The 12,352-nt window shown below is 37.7% G+C and overlaps 1 protein-coding gene across 2 annotated transcripts; it reads right to left on the bottom strand.

Annotated features, from left to right (window-relative positions):
- Positions 1–2,100: 2,100 nt before the first annotated feature.
- On the bottom strand, positions 2,101–8,830 carry arr3a (arrestin 3a, retinal (X-arrestin)). Of its 2 annotated transcripts, XM_044371708.1 has the most exons (18): positions 8,672–8,822; positions 6,717–6,748; positions 5,973–6,003; positions 5,803–5,863; positions 5,677–5,721; positions 5,379–5,569; positions 4,881–4,940; positions 4,674–4,750; positions 4,451–4,586; positions 4,204–4,288; positions 4,042–4,114; positions 3,793–3,930; positions 3,418–3,498; positions 3,282–3,305; positions 3,135–3,184; positions 3,003–3,022; positions 2,817–2,845; positions 2,101–2,622 (listed from the first exon to the last, which is right to left on the bottom strand). In XM_044371708.1, exons 2-16 carry the CDS (start codon positions 6,722–6,724, stop codon positions 3,018–3,020), a joined length of 1,065 nt encoding a protein of 354 aa, XP_044227643.1. In that variant the 5' UTR covers positions 6,725–6,748; positions 8,672–8,822; the 3' UTR covers positions 2,101–2,622; positions 2,817–2,845; positions 3,003–3,017. The 2 variants fall into 2 exon arrangements, with proteins under 2 accessions (XP_044227643.1, XP_044227642.1); XM_044371707.1 differs by lacking the exon at positions 3,003–3,022 and having other exon boundaries at positions 8,672–8,830.
- Between the last annotated feature and the right edge of the window lie 3,522 nt (positions 8,831–12,352).

Below are 12,352 nucleotides of genomic sequence, written 5' to 3'. Positions count from 1 at the left end.
GGTATGCTTTAGGGCGTGGCTACCTTGTGATTGACAAGTCGCTACCACGGCGACAACGTTGATAACGTAACGTAACGTAACCACGGCGTAACCCCGGAGTATGGGTGAAGCTGTCGCTATTCACAGTGTGTTTTCAGTTCATTTAAGTTAATTGCAACATTTTGGTTGTGTAAAAAAGTCTTGTTCAACGGTTGGTTGTACTAAAAGACCCTTTAAGGAATTGGACGTTCAGTTTTTCTGGTAAGTAAATTTTGTTTTAATGGTTTTAGGCCTGTTTTTCACTAGTGAAAATTAACATTAGTGTTAGCATTATCACAGTTAACCATAAATTCTAGCACCGTGCTATGCTAACCAAGCTAGCAGCTAGCACTAGGGTCAACTCCACCCTCTTGTCCAAATATGGTCACTTCTGGCTCCAAAAATCAAAGATGGCAGCAATCAAATCCAAGATGGTGACAGTCAAATTGCTAAACTCGTGGCTTCAAACAAAACAGCAGTCCTCAAACCAATGGGTGACATCACAGTGACTATGTCCATGTTTTTTACAGTCTATGACTAAAATCTATGAGACTACATTATAAACATTCTCCCTGTGGCTTCTCATTGGTTTAAAGTAGGCAAAGATCAATTAGAAAAAGGTGATGTAGGGTAGGTAGGTAAGTACTTTATTAATCTCCGGGGGGAAATTTCTTTGTTACAGCAGCAATAGCAATACAGAGAATAAGAATAAAAATTAAAATAAGGGTAAGGACAAGAATAATGATAAAAATAAAAATAAACAATACATTCTACAGGATGTCACGTGTTTTTTGCACCACTAGGTTTTAGCCATATTTGAATCACAATCTAACAACGGTCGGGGGGTAGTTTGCCTATGTTGCCAATGTTAACCTCTTTTTTCCTCCTCTTCCTCCTCCTCCTTCTCCTCCTCCTCCTACTACTACTACAAATTACTATTACTTCAGTTATTGCATTTTTACTAATGATTATTTAATGTTACAAAAATACTTTGAAAATAAGTTTTCAAATTTTTTTATTACGATATGGCTCATTGACGTCTTTTTAATAGTTTTTGGGCAACAAAGGAGGTCTATGGCACATGCAGAGGAATAAGATACTATATCCGGCTTTGGATACACACACAATATGTTTAAGTAGATCAGTTAATTGTTGGACATGAGAAATCTTACGGTTGCACATGAGATTTGTTGACTACAAGAACCATATAGAAAATCCCCAGCCTTATCTTTTAAATGACTTAAAGGGTTTGAAAGAAGAATTGGTTATTAGCCAATACATGAACAGCACTACAGCATTTCTTAGTCCTACTGCTATACCAAAAAGTGAAACTTTTTCCTAAAGCTATGGGATTACACCCATATTTTGCAGTATGGAACAGCAACACAACTGTGAATGCTTCAGAAACACAAAGAGAGAAGAGAAAAAGATAAGGGGAGAAAGACTCAATGTTTCAGCGCCACTGAGAGAGACAAAGAGGCTGGGGCCTTGTCCCACAGTGGTGCCGCCCTACCTATGAAGTTACACCCATAACTGTGGGGGCTTTTAGACAGATAAGAGATACTTGGAGGAAACTGTAATGAGCATAAAAGTAGTATGCATTGCTCAGTAAACACACTAACCTCCTGCCACCAATATCCTTTCCACAAATACAAAGAATAAGAAGTAAAAAGCACTGCTTTGTACATAACATACTTGCTATGAAGGGTAAGCATCTGTAAATATTATGAGACCAATTCAAAGAACATAATGCTCTAGAAAACTAAATCTACTGTGTTAATTAGTATATGGATTACTGTGTCCTGTAATTTATAGGTTTATAGGTTCCTCAGATTTTTACACTATCATTCTTAGGCTTCCTATTTTGTGTCCCCATATTTTTGTAACATATTTTGTGCAAATTTCCACATAATTACAAAATGTTATTCTGTATTTTGTAATCTGAGGTCAGGTTTTACCCAGAAGAGTGAATGAGAGCCATGTTCTCATTCTAAAAGTTGTCCTCTCAGTTTAATCAACTATTTATAAAAAAAAAAAGAAATAAATGAGACAGAAACAAAAATCAAACCCACACCAAAATAATTCAGTTTTTAAAGGTTTTATTGTATTTTGAGGTATTTGATGAGGCCAGTCAAAAACATTGCCAGGTATTTTTTGCAAGAAAGAACAAAGTGTCATTCAAAATGATTTTCAGTGAATCACATTAATCCAAAGCACTCAAACTGATTTCCTATCTTTCCCCATTCACATTCTGAAGTCAGCTGTTTCGTACACGTTTGTGTATCTATGTGTGTATCTACTGTAAATCTTTGGTCTCTAAATGTTGGATACTACTGTATTTTGCAATCGAAATACTCCCTTTACAGCTAAGTGACATTCAAACAACAAGAACAGGAACAACAACATCTGTGAGGGGACTGACAGGACATCTGTGTGTATATCCTTGGTATGTTGAAAAGGTCGTTCTCTTCAGTTTCTCGGTTATTGTTATTTGGTCTCATCACACCAGTCATATCCTTCTTCCTCTTTGCTCTGTGTCATTTCCCCTCGTTGTTTTCCTGTCTTTCTGTGGGTATCTTCTCAACCTCCATGGCATCATCCTCTCTGAAAAGGAGCAAACACAAAAGCAAGTTACCACATGTGTATTGTATGTCGAGATAAAATTACATCAGATTAGCATTTTAATCCTCAGAAACCTTTTGGCATTGGCACTGCATGACACATCTGTTAACATACACCTAATAAATAAATATGGGATCTTCACTCAAATGAATAAAAAAGAGAATACATTGACTCACCTTGACTATAGGGGAGTTTTTTTAAGACACTGTAAAAAGAAGAACATAAAAAAATTAATAAAAATGCTGAACATCACCACCTAATAACAAAATATCAAAAGTCACCTCTAAATTGCACTTCTTGTCTTGGCTATCTTGGATAAATAGTTTTAAAATAAAAGTATTAAAGAGTCATTTAGCACTTACACTGATGTGAAGTCTTTACTCTGCTCAGTGTGTAGAAGAAGTAGAAGAAGAAAATAGCAGGATGAGAGGTCAGCCTATAATCTGTGAGATGTGGCAGGCAGTAATATATAAGTTTGTGTTATTGAAAATTACCTTCGGGTTTGGAGTGCATGAGCATCAATGGCAGCTCCACTGTGACGTCACTGCAGAGAAAAAGCAAACCAACCAATCAGAATAACACAGACAATCAGGGATCACTGCTAATTGGCTGTGATATGATTGTAAATAAACACTACTCACCTGGCAGTGAGGCCGCCCAGCAGGCTACATGAAGATAAGAGGGACATCACAAGATAGTTTAGACATGTTGACCAAGCCTCCAGTTTAAATACAGTATTTTTGATCTTTTATTTTTTTTATTGTGCCAAACACTTACCCTCCTCCGGCCACCATGAGGTTAATCTTAATCTTGTAGGAAACCAGGATTCCCAACATGTCTTTGTCTACACCCTGTCCCCTGTGGAAAGGAAGAATTACAAGGATTTGAGGGATTAGAGGGTTCAATTCAGTTAAGTGTCTTTTTAAAAACTCTTATAAGACATCATGGACATGCAGTGACGTGAGAAAAGCTACTGTAAATTTAAAACTACAAAGTGACAAATGTGTTGTATGCAAAGAGGTCAGTCACAGAAAAAAGAACTGCATTTTGGACTTTGCTTACTTTCCTGATTTGTCTGAACTTTCTAGCAGTAATCTAATTAATTACATATAAATCCTACTTTAGTCCTGTCTGCTGTGTTTGTGCACTTACATAGTGGTGGAGGCCAAGTTGGTGTCCTCGTCTTTCAGTCGTCCATCCAGCGCCAGCCCCCTTTTCTCCTTGTTTTCAGACAGCAGGGGGGTGATGGATACAGTATTCTCATAGGTGGCACTAGGATCCACTGTCTCTCTGGAAAGGGGCAAAACAAATGCATAAAATTAAACACCAAACGATATGTTGGAATTTTGCTTCTGTGACACATGATGTTTGACAGTAAATGTAAGTTTCCTGTGCACATACCCAAACTCTTGGGAAAGAACAGTCTTGGTGTATTTGTCTGCTGAGTAGAGGACGATGTCTGTGGTTTGGTCCACTGAGAGAAGAGGAGAGGAATGTGTTATCTCGGTAACAGCGGCAGGATTAAATCTGTATAAAAGCATGTCTAAAATCAGAGTTACCCACCAGTGATTTTGATTTTCTTCACTGTCTTGTTGCTTTCGTTGTTGATTTTGATTTTGATTGGGATTGCCTCTCCATGGAGGAAGAGCTGTGGTCAAACCAGGAAACAGATTTTAATATCTTCTTTAATATCTGTGTTGTATGTTACTACAGGTAAACTATTGTCAGTTAGCTGAAGTTGTCTGTGAGATTGAATAACAAGTAGTAAAACTACTGAGACACTTCAAATAATAAATTTTTGCTACTGTACATCTTTCTCCATTGAAGCTTCTAGATGAACAGGCTTGTCGGACATCATGAAGCTTTTGCAGATATCAGCCTTGGGCCCAGCGCCCACCTTAGATGGGGCATACTGGATTTTACGAATGATAAGGCGAGCAGTGTCCCTGTTGGGCAGAGAAGAAGAAAAGATTGAGTTATATAGAGTCAAGTAGAGAAAATGTCAGTCAGGCAGAGAATGAAAGTATACTCACTTCTTGTCAATCTTCTCATCAGCGCTACACTTTTCCATGGCAAGGAAAGTTTTGACCTCAAAGTCAACACCACAAGACTGCAAAGAAAAAATAAAAAGTTAGCAACTACCACAACGACCAATTAACAATTGATACATACTAAATCAATGGGTGAAGTCTATTTTATTGTGTAGGTGAGGGTTGTTAGCAGATTAGCAAGAGGTTTACCTTGCCCTTGTCATCAGGTCCAGGCTGCAGAGACACCGAGCATGGCAAGTTGTTAGGAATCTACAGATGCAAAGAAGAAAGAGGCGTTGTTTTTATTCCATTTATATTCTATAATAAAAGTTTTCATATCTTCAGAGATTGCACTCAAATGACTAAATGGAAGTAAAGATATGGGAGTTCAGGACCCATTTTTAGGTCCCGAAATTCTCATTAATTTTAGATATTTGTCAAATTGTCATTTAAATATGAGAACAGCATACTGTTATGTTTCATTTTGTGCATTACAGAAGGATTATATAGAAACAAGTGTCTTCTTCAAACCTATTTATTTCCTTTTTTAATGAATAATATATCAAAGAAATCTGTCACGACCCTGTCTGTATATAAAGTAACTTAATCCCAAGTTTGAGCAAATGTAACAGCCTATCTTTTCATTACAACCTGTAGTGCAAAGGGTGGAACGTGTGTTTGAACAGGCTGATAGACTTGTTGTCATACTTCAAAAGCGAATGGGTATGTGTTGTCTCCAGCCTTCTTCATCAGAGTGTCGTGCATTTCGCTCAAGGCGGGCTTGTGGCTTTCAGGGTAGATCTGGACATGCTGGATCCAGATGTCCTTCCTGAAGCTCAGGCCCATCACGTCCAGGTCATCACTACCGTAACGGAAGGCACATGCCAGCTGCACAAATACTGTCAACACAAAAAAATCAGGTGCATTGTTTTATTATGGTCTCTTGTCCTTGGAAAATTGAATTGAATTGAATATGGAATTGATGTTTATACTTTACTGATGTTACCTTTTCTGTCTCCAAAATCTTTTGTGTCCAGCTTTACAACACCATCTGTAAAGTGACAGACAATGTTATATTCATCATCCACACACATACACACACACACACACACACACTGAGGAAGGAACGTACCGACTTTGTCCACTGTGTTCATGTGGTCCACATAGTCCCTCTTGCCCAGGTAGAGGGTCAGCTGTAAGACAGAAGGAAAGAAAAAACAGCTGAGTATTCCTGTTGACTGTGAGTCTGTTTCCAAGTATGTTTCCCTCATTTTCAATTGATGAAAAACACTCAAGACTTACCCCTCCGTTTCCGCTGGTCTTCTTGAAAATCCTTTGTAAAAAAAAAAAAAGAAGAGAAACACCATCATTCATTACTTCTCATAACATTCATTTTAATTGTACAGGAGGTACAAGTACAACTTGTGTGTAAATAAGAGTGTGCCCTTTGATAGAGTTGTCTGGATTAACCAGATAAAATAATGATTAGTTTTAGACTCTGGAGGTAAAGTAGTCACCTTGGCAAGCAGCAGAAGGGTCAGTAATCCCTTATTCCCTTTTATCCAGTTAGGAATAGCAACGTGTGAAGCAGCTTTACCTCATCTTGCCTGGATTGAGAGGCTGCTCCAGGTGAGGTAGCCATAAATGGTTTCCTAAATCACTGATTTCCAGAGTTATCGCCAATAGCTCATTATGTTACGGTCTGAGACCACATTTGGACCAACACCACTAAGCCTTCACACACCTTAAATAAAGGCTTTAAACCCCTTGTCACTTTGAGGAGTTGGCTGACCTGGGTTAAAGTCTGCAACTCCAAGACAAAAAAGTGTAACACAGTTTTCTAGTGTCAGCTTTACAGTTCTTTTCATTTCTTTTTAGCGAAAAAAACAGGTATTTTGGGGGAGATTACAGTCTGAAGAGCTACACCATAACTGTCTTTATCTTTTCTTAAGCCTTGATTTTTCAGTTTGAAACCAGTACGGAGAGCACAACTCAGGGTACTTTTAGGGGACAGAAAGAAAATAACAAAAGGAAAATAACACTTACTTTGCCATATCTGGAGGATCTTGAGAAGTGTTCTGAGGGGACAGAAGAAAAAAACATATAACTTTAGGTTATTAGGAGGTCACAGCATCTGTCAGACGTTGTGATTAAGCCATTGATCCTTGACCAACTGTCAGCTCGCTGGCAGCCAGAGTGATGTTTTGTTTTAAGGGCAAGGAAGGTTAATCCTTTGCGATAAGATTACACCATCAGTGTTGGAATGCCTGAGCTAAAGCTGTTATCATTCTGTATCTGCTAACTGGCAGCAATCCAATGGACGCAAGTCTTGCAGTAAACTCCTGGGCAGATTTACATTGCACACGATTATGTCAGAAGGTGTTGCCCTCAAATGTAATAGCAGTGGCAAAGCTGTTGCTTGAGTGGACTATTCAAGGACTGTTAAATGGATAAAACTCATTCAGTTGCTATAGTATTCCTGGACATGATAAGACACTAAATCCAGACTGCAGCCCTCTATAGCTCTGTAATGAGGATTAGAAAGCTTTGCAAAATGTTTAACAGTGCTGCAGGTATGTGTTTAATGGTTGTTTATTGAAAGATTTCAAAAGGAACTGGGGTGCCATGAGTTCACTTTTAAAGGCACCATCTGCTGTCCTGAGACTGTTTGGTCTTATTTACTGCAGCATTTATCTTGAAACACAGTCTATTAAGTAAAAACTAAATTGTTGTAATGAACATTGTGCAGCAAACTTTCTAAAAAGCCTTTGTACAAATGTAAGAGGAAAAAAGAATAAAGAAGTCGAGGCCACTGACTGCATTATAAAAGTTGGTTTCTGGGCAGTGCAGCAATTTTCAAAATACAGCATAGTTTAGGCTTTCTATCCTAGTATTGATCAGTTATTGATCAGCTACTGGCTTGTAATGAAGATAGGATAAACAAAGAGAGAGAATATTAAGTTGCCTATTCTACATCTATGCATTTGGTTGTTTTCTTGTTTCTTCATGCACACTGATAGCAGGTAACTATTCACAAAGAACTTTCAAACTACAACACCTGTGTGGAATAAGGAGCATGACCAGCATATGAATTTCAGCACCATGGAGAGGTACAGTACAGACACCATCTGTCAGTTTTGATTGGCTAATTATTGTGAAATATCTAGTAAATACACACAACTGCTTAGCAGCTAATCTAAATGCTAATGAACTAAATCATCACTCATACGTTTCTTGTATTTTTGCAACCACCTTGCTGAAACTATCAAGTATATTTAAACATTTAATATCTTCTTTAATATCTATTCACTTGTTATATTTCACAGTTAATATGGTGATGTATTAATCTCCTGTTGTTATTATTGCTCAGTTTAGCATAATTGATGCTGGCTGCGGATAATCTAGATTTGTCTCTCTAAACTGAACTGAGGAAATGTATCTTGTATCTGTATTTCACACTGTGAAAATCTTTATCACTTAAACTAATATGTGTCTGCACCTCCAAGCTACATCAGGGTTGTGGTTCTGAACTGTCTTACAAGAGCAATTTGGGGAGATTAGCACATTTACCTGCAAACCCACCTACTGTCAGTCATTTAGTCCACTTTAATATACAACAGCCCCAGACAACTTTGACCCTTTATGGCCCGGCTGATGCATTGGCACAAAGATTAAGCTTAAGATATTTAGAGAATTGTGATCTTATTTTAATTGTCTGTAATAGAATGAACAGTAATAAAATTAGGATGACTATAACTATTTCCACTAAACCCCAAAGTGTAAGATAACACTGATTTGCAGTTTAAAGTAGGAAGAGTTTCTGGCTCTTCCCTAGTGGCGCACTCATACTCATGTAGTTTTTCCTCATCAGTGAATTCTATTAAAAAAGTAAAATCATGCCTCTTACTCCAAGTGAAAATTCAGTATTTCATCATTAGTATCAGCACTCTATTCATCCATCCATCTTTTCATCATTCCATCCATCCATGAAGATGTCTTACCTCTTCTCAGTTGTCTGGGATCTTGGTAGTGTTTGTCGGAGTAAGTGGAGAGTGCGGTCTGCAACAGTTGTTCTCCCTTTTTTATACCTGCAGCCTCTCTCTGTGCATCATGTGGGCTTAACCACTTCGTTGCTGTTGTTGCCTGCTTTGTAATCCATTTAAGCAATCATCAGACAGCTTTTTTGGACTACAAAAGGTTTAAAAATACCAGCCAGCCAAATCACAGGGGCAGACATACAACACAGTCACCACATGGCAGTGATAGTAGTAGGCTGATAATCCCCTCTGCACCTCCACAAACCAAGCCATCAAGTCTCAGTTGACTCAGAAGGGAGAATAAATCAGGGTCATTAAGTTTTTTCTCCTTTTGTTATTAGGGATCATCTCTATGAGTGGAATCATTGTGTTTTTTTTGTGCAACAGCCTTGGATGTGTCGTGATATAAGCTTTACTGGCACGTGTTGGTTGTCTGGTGTTTAATAATAGCTTTCAGAACTGCTATTATTAGCCTGATCTACCTGTGAGCTGTGCCTGATTTAAACAAGGAGCCATGCTGTGCCATTGCAGTTAAATGAGGAACAAGTATCTAAACAATCTGTCCTTATTGGTTAGTTAGCTGTTTTTCAGTGTTGCTCACAAAAACTCATAGAGACAAATGTTAAAAACTATCAAACTTGAGACACATTTCTTCTACCAATATCTGAGGTAAAGACGTGTATTTGGTCAAAGAGTAACAAAAGTAAACAAAAACTTTTACTTTAAGCCCATGTGCAGAATTATCTTTTCAAGGAACCAACAAATCTGACAATTTCAAGTAACTTGATTGGAATTATGGTAAAAGTAAAGGTTTTATAATATTTATAGATATTTGTGGAGCAATGTAAAGATTCTCAGTATTCCAATCTGTCTGATCTCAGCAGATTAAGGGCTCCCAGTCAATTTATGGTGCGGATGATGGGAGAACCGACGCCAATGTGAACGTAAGCTGCCTTATTCAACGGTGTCTCAGTAACGTCCCAGAGATTAGACAGAATCTTTGGATTGATTCCCTTTTGACCTTTGAAACCCTATGAATCCTTCCACAGATCATCCATTATTACAAGGTGCAAGCCTGCAGAGCTTAACTTGAAATTCCAGTCAAGGTACCAATGTTTACAAAGAAACCAAAGACATCTGCCAGGCTGGAAAAAAAGGGAAATGTGTATAAAATGATACACAAAATACAGTACAGGTTAGACTTTCTATCCTAGTATTGTTGTTCACCTATTATTCAGCTACTGGCTCGTCATGAAGGTAGGGTAAACAAAGAGAGAGAATATTAAGTTGCCAATTCTTTATTTTTTCCTTGCATTTGGTTGCTTTCTTGTTGAGACTTGTAAACCGTTATGCATAGTGATAGCAGGTAACTATTCAGTAAGAACTTTGTGCATGTGCAGAATTTTCCAACTGATACACTGGTACAGTCACATAAATTGTGTCTTGAGTTTGAATATTTATAAGAAACAAATGTTTTCTCCAGTGAAGTGCTGAACTACTATGCAGTAGTTAAGGTGAAGTTTATGAGGATGAATGAAAATATTACAGTTCATATAGTTATGTATGCTTTTTTAACACATCGGGGGTAATGCATTTTGCTGACTGTACTGTATTCTTTAATATTTCAGGATTTATTTAAGGGAAACTTGCTTGTGGGCTTAATTGACAAACAAGGTCATCTACATCAGTGGTTCCCAAACTGGGGGCCAGGACCCCCACAAGGGGTCGATGGATTAATCTAAGGGGTCGTGAGATGATAGGACAGGATAGGACAACAGAAAAAAACATTTCTGTCACACAGTTTTCTTTTTTTCCCCTCAAACCTTTGCTTTATTTATTGTAAATTACTGTATTTTATCTCCTCAGGCCTCTAAAAGTGCTTAATTTTTTTTTAAAAGCCCTCTTTCGTTTAACTGGCAGACATCGCAACATGTGACGAGGGGTCCCAGGCATACACTTTGCTTTGTTTTAAAGGGACGCAAGCCAAAAATCTTGGGAACCACTGAACTAGATGATGTTTCTTTTAAAGTAAAGATGATTTAATAAAATACTTCATTTATTTATAGGGAAAGTGGGAGATGTCAAAGGGCCTTGGTTGTAATCCAGCCAAGGTCAGCAGTGTGACCTCTAGGTCAACAGGACACCCCACAAGGCAAGGGTTGCTGTGTTGTAATGACCGTGGCTTAACTGATTTACTTCGTTATCTCAAATCAAAATATAGAGGCTGTGCAGATGAAGTGTTATGTGAAAGCTTTATCAGCTTTGTCACTACTGGCATCCATTTAATTTGACTGATGCAATGGGAAAATAAAGCTTTGATTGTTTTCTTCGACAGCAGACAAACATTTCCAAGTTCAAGTGGTTGTATAAACTTTCTAGCCATCAAAATATCACTCCTGAAAGCCATCTATTTGTGATCAGGGCAAGTCAGAATGAAACATAAATAGTAGGCTCAGGTTTTATTAGAACAGGACGCATTGCCTTGATACTAATCACTGTTCAGTCTGCCATGCAGTTTGCTTCCAGGAATCAGCATGTCCTCCCTGGCTCTCAGCCTTTTGATCACCAACCAAAACACGATGTGACAGGTGATTCCCTCAGATGAGGATCTCCCTACTGAACATGTGACTCTACGACAAACAGCGCCTCTCATCTGTTTACTGTACTAATATAAGACATATTTTGGACTTTGGAATCAATGATTTGATATTTATTAAGAACTATCTGAAGTTATTAGTGTGGTATGTACATCTTATTCCATACATCTAATATGAATATACAGAATTAAATGAAAAAGTATGGAAATACATATAAAAAGCCCATCATACTGGCAGTGTTAGTTTGATTTTATGGACACTGATATAAGGGGATATATTTACTGTATATATTACTGTATTTTATCTAAATACTGCAGATTGAAATGAGTCAGAGATTCAGACACAGGCAGACTCTCTGCCTACTTAATGTACATAATCCACTTCATTTGTAAGCGCTCACCGAAATAGCCAACACCTAGACACGAAATGTTGTGGTGGTTCAGAACAAAGGCCATCAGATTTAACTGCAGCTTTATTGATTGTGTTATTTTGACTTTCATACTCTCTACCACTGCTTCCACCACATACTGCAACTGTAACAGGTTTATTACACAAAGACAGGTTCTTTGTACCTGTGGGCGCATTTAAATGCAGTATAATTAATATTTTTACAATTTACAATTAAATTGTACCGAGTGTGCCATACTTATTTAGATTGGGGAAAAAAATCAGTAAATATGTTCATTTTTATCCCAAACTCCCTTCTTTTGAAAACATTTACACAGTTTGATAGGAATACATAACAGACAAGTCTCTGGACTAGAAAAGAAAGAAATGTATATATTTTATATTTATTATTTTTATTTTGTAAAGCAAATCCCATTTTAGCTCCTGGTGACTGAAGCCCAAATTGGCACAGGTCCCATGTACTGAGAGGTTTTAAATAGGACCAGCTGAGTAAAGGAGCTGTTGGTGGCTGAGCCTTTTTAAAGCCAAACGCACTCAGAGGGAGTCTGCCAAGGACAAATCCAGCACAATCAATTATTTATGGTGATAAGATAAGTTTAGATAAGTGATGCACAGATATAACATGAAGAAGTATGACATA

Source organism: Thunnus albacares, chromosome 13 (assembly GCF_914725855.1).
Source record: "Thunnus albacares chromosome 13, fThuAlb1.1, whole genome shotgun sequence".
Taxonomy (NCBI): domain Eukaryota; kingdom Metazoa; phylum Chordata; class Actinopteri; order Scombriformes; family Scombridae; genus Thunnus; species Thunnus albacares.
Note: the sequence above shows the minus strand (reverse complement) of the source record. Positions and strands in the feature narration are given on the sequence as shown.

What these genes read in the sequence shown, in the direction of transcription:
- arr3a (XM_044371707.1), bottom strand. An exon ending in GATGAGAAGATTGACAAGAA is followed by an intron (nt 4,587 to 4,673) that starts GTGAGTATACTT and finishes TCTGCCCAACAG; the next exon opens with GGACACTGCTCGCCTTATCA. An exon ending in GAAGAAAATCAAAATCACTG is followed by an intron (nt 4,115 to 4,203) that starts GTGGGTAACTCT and finishes CTCTTCTCTCAG; the next exon opens with TGGACCAAACCACAGACATC.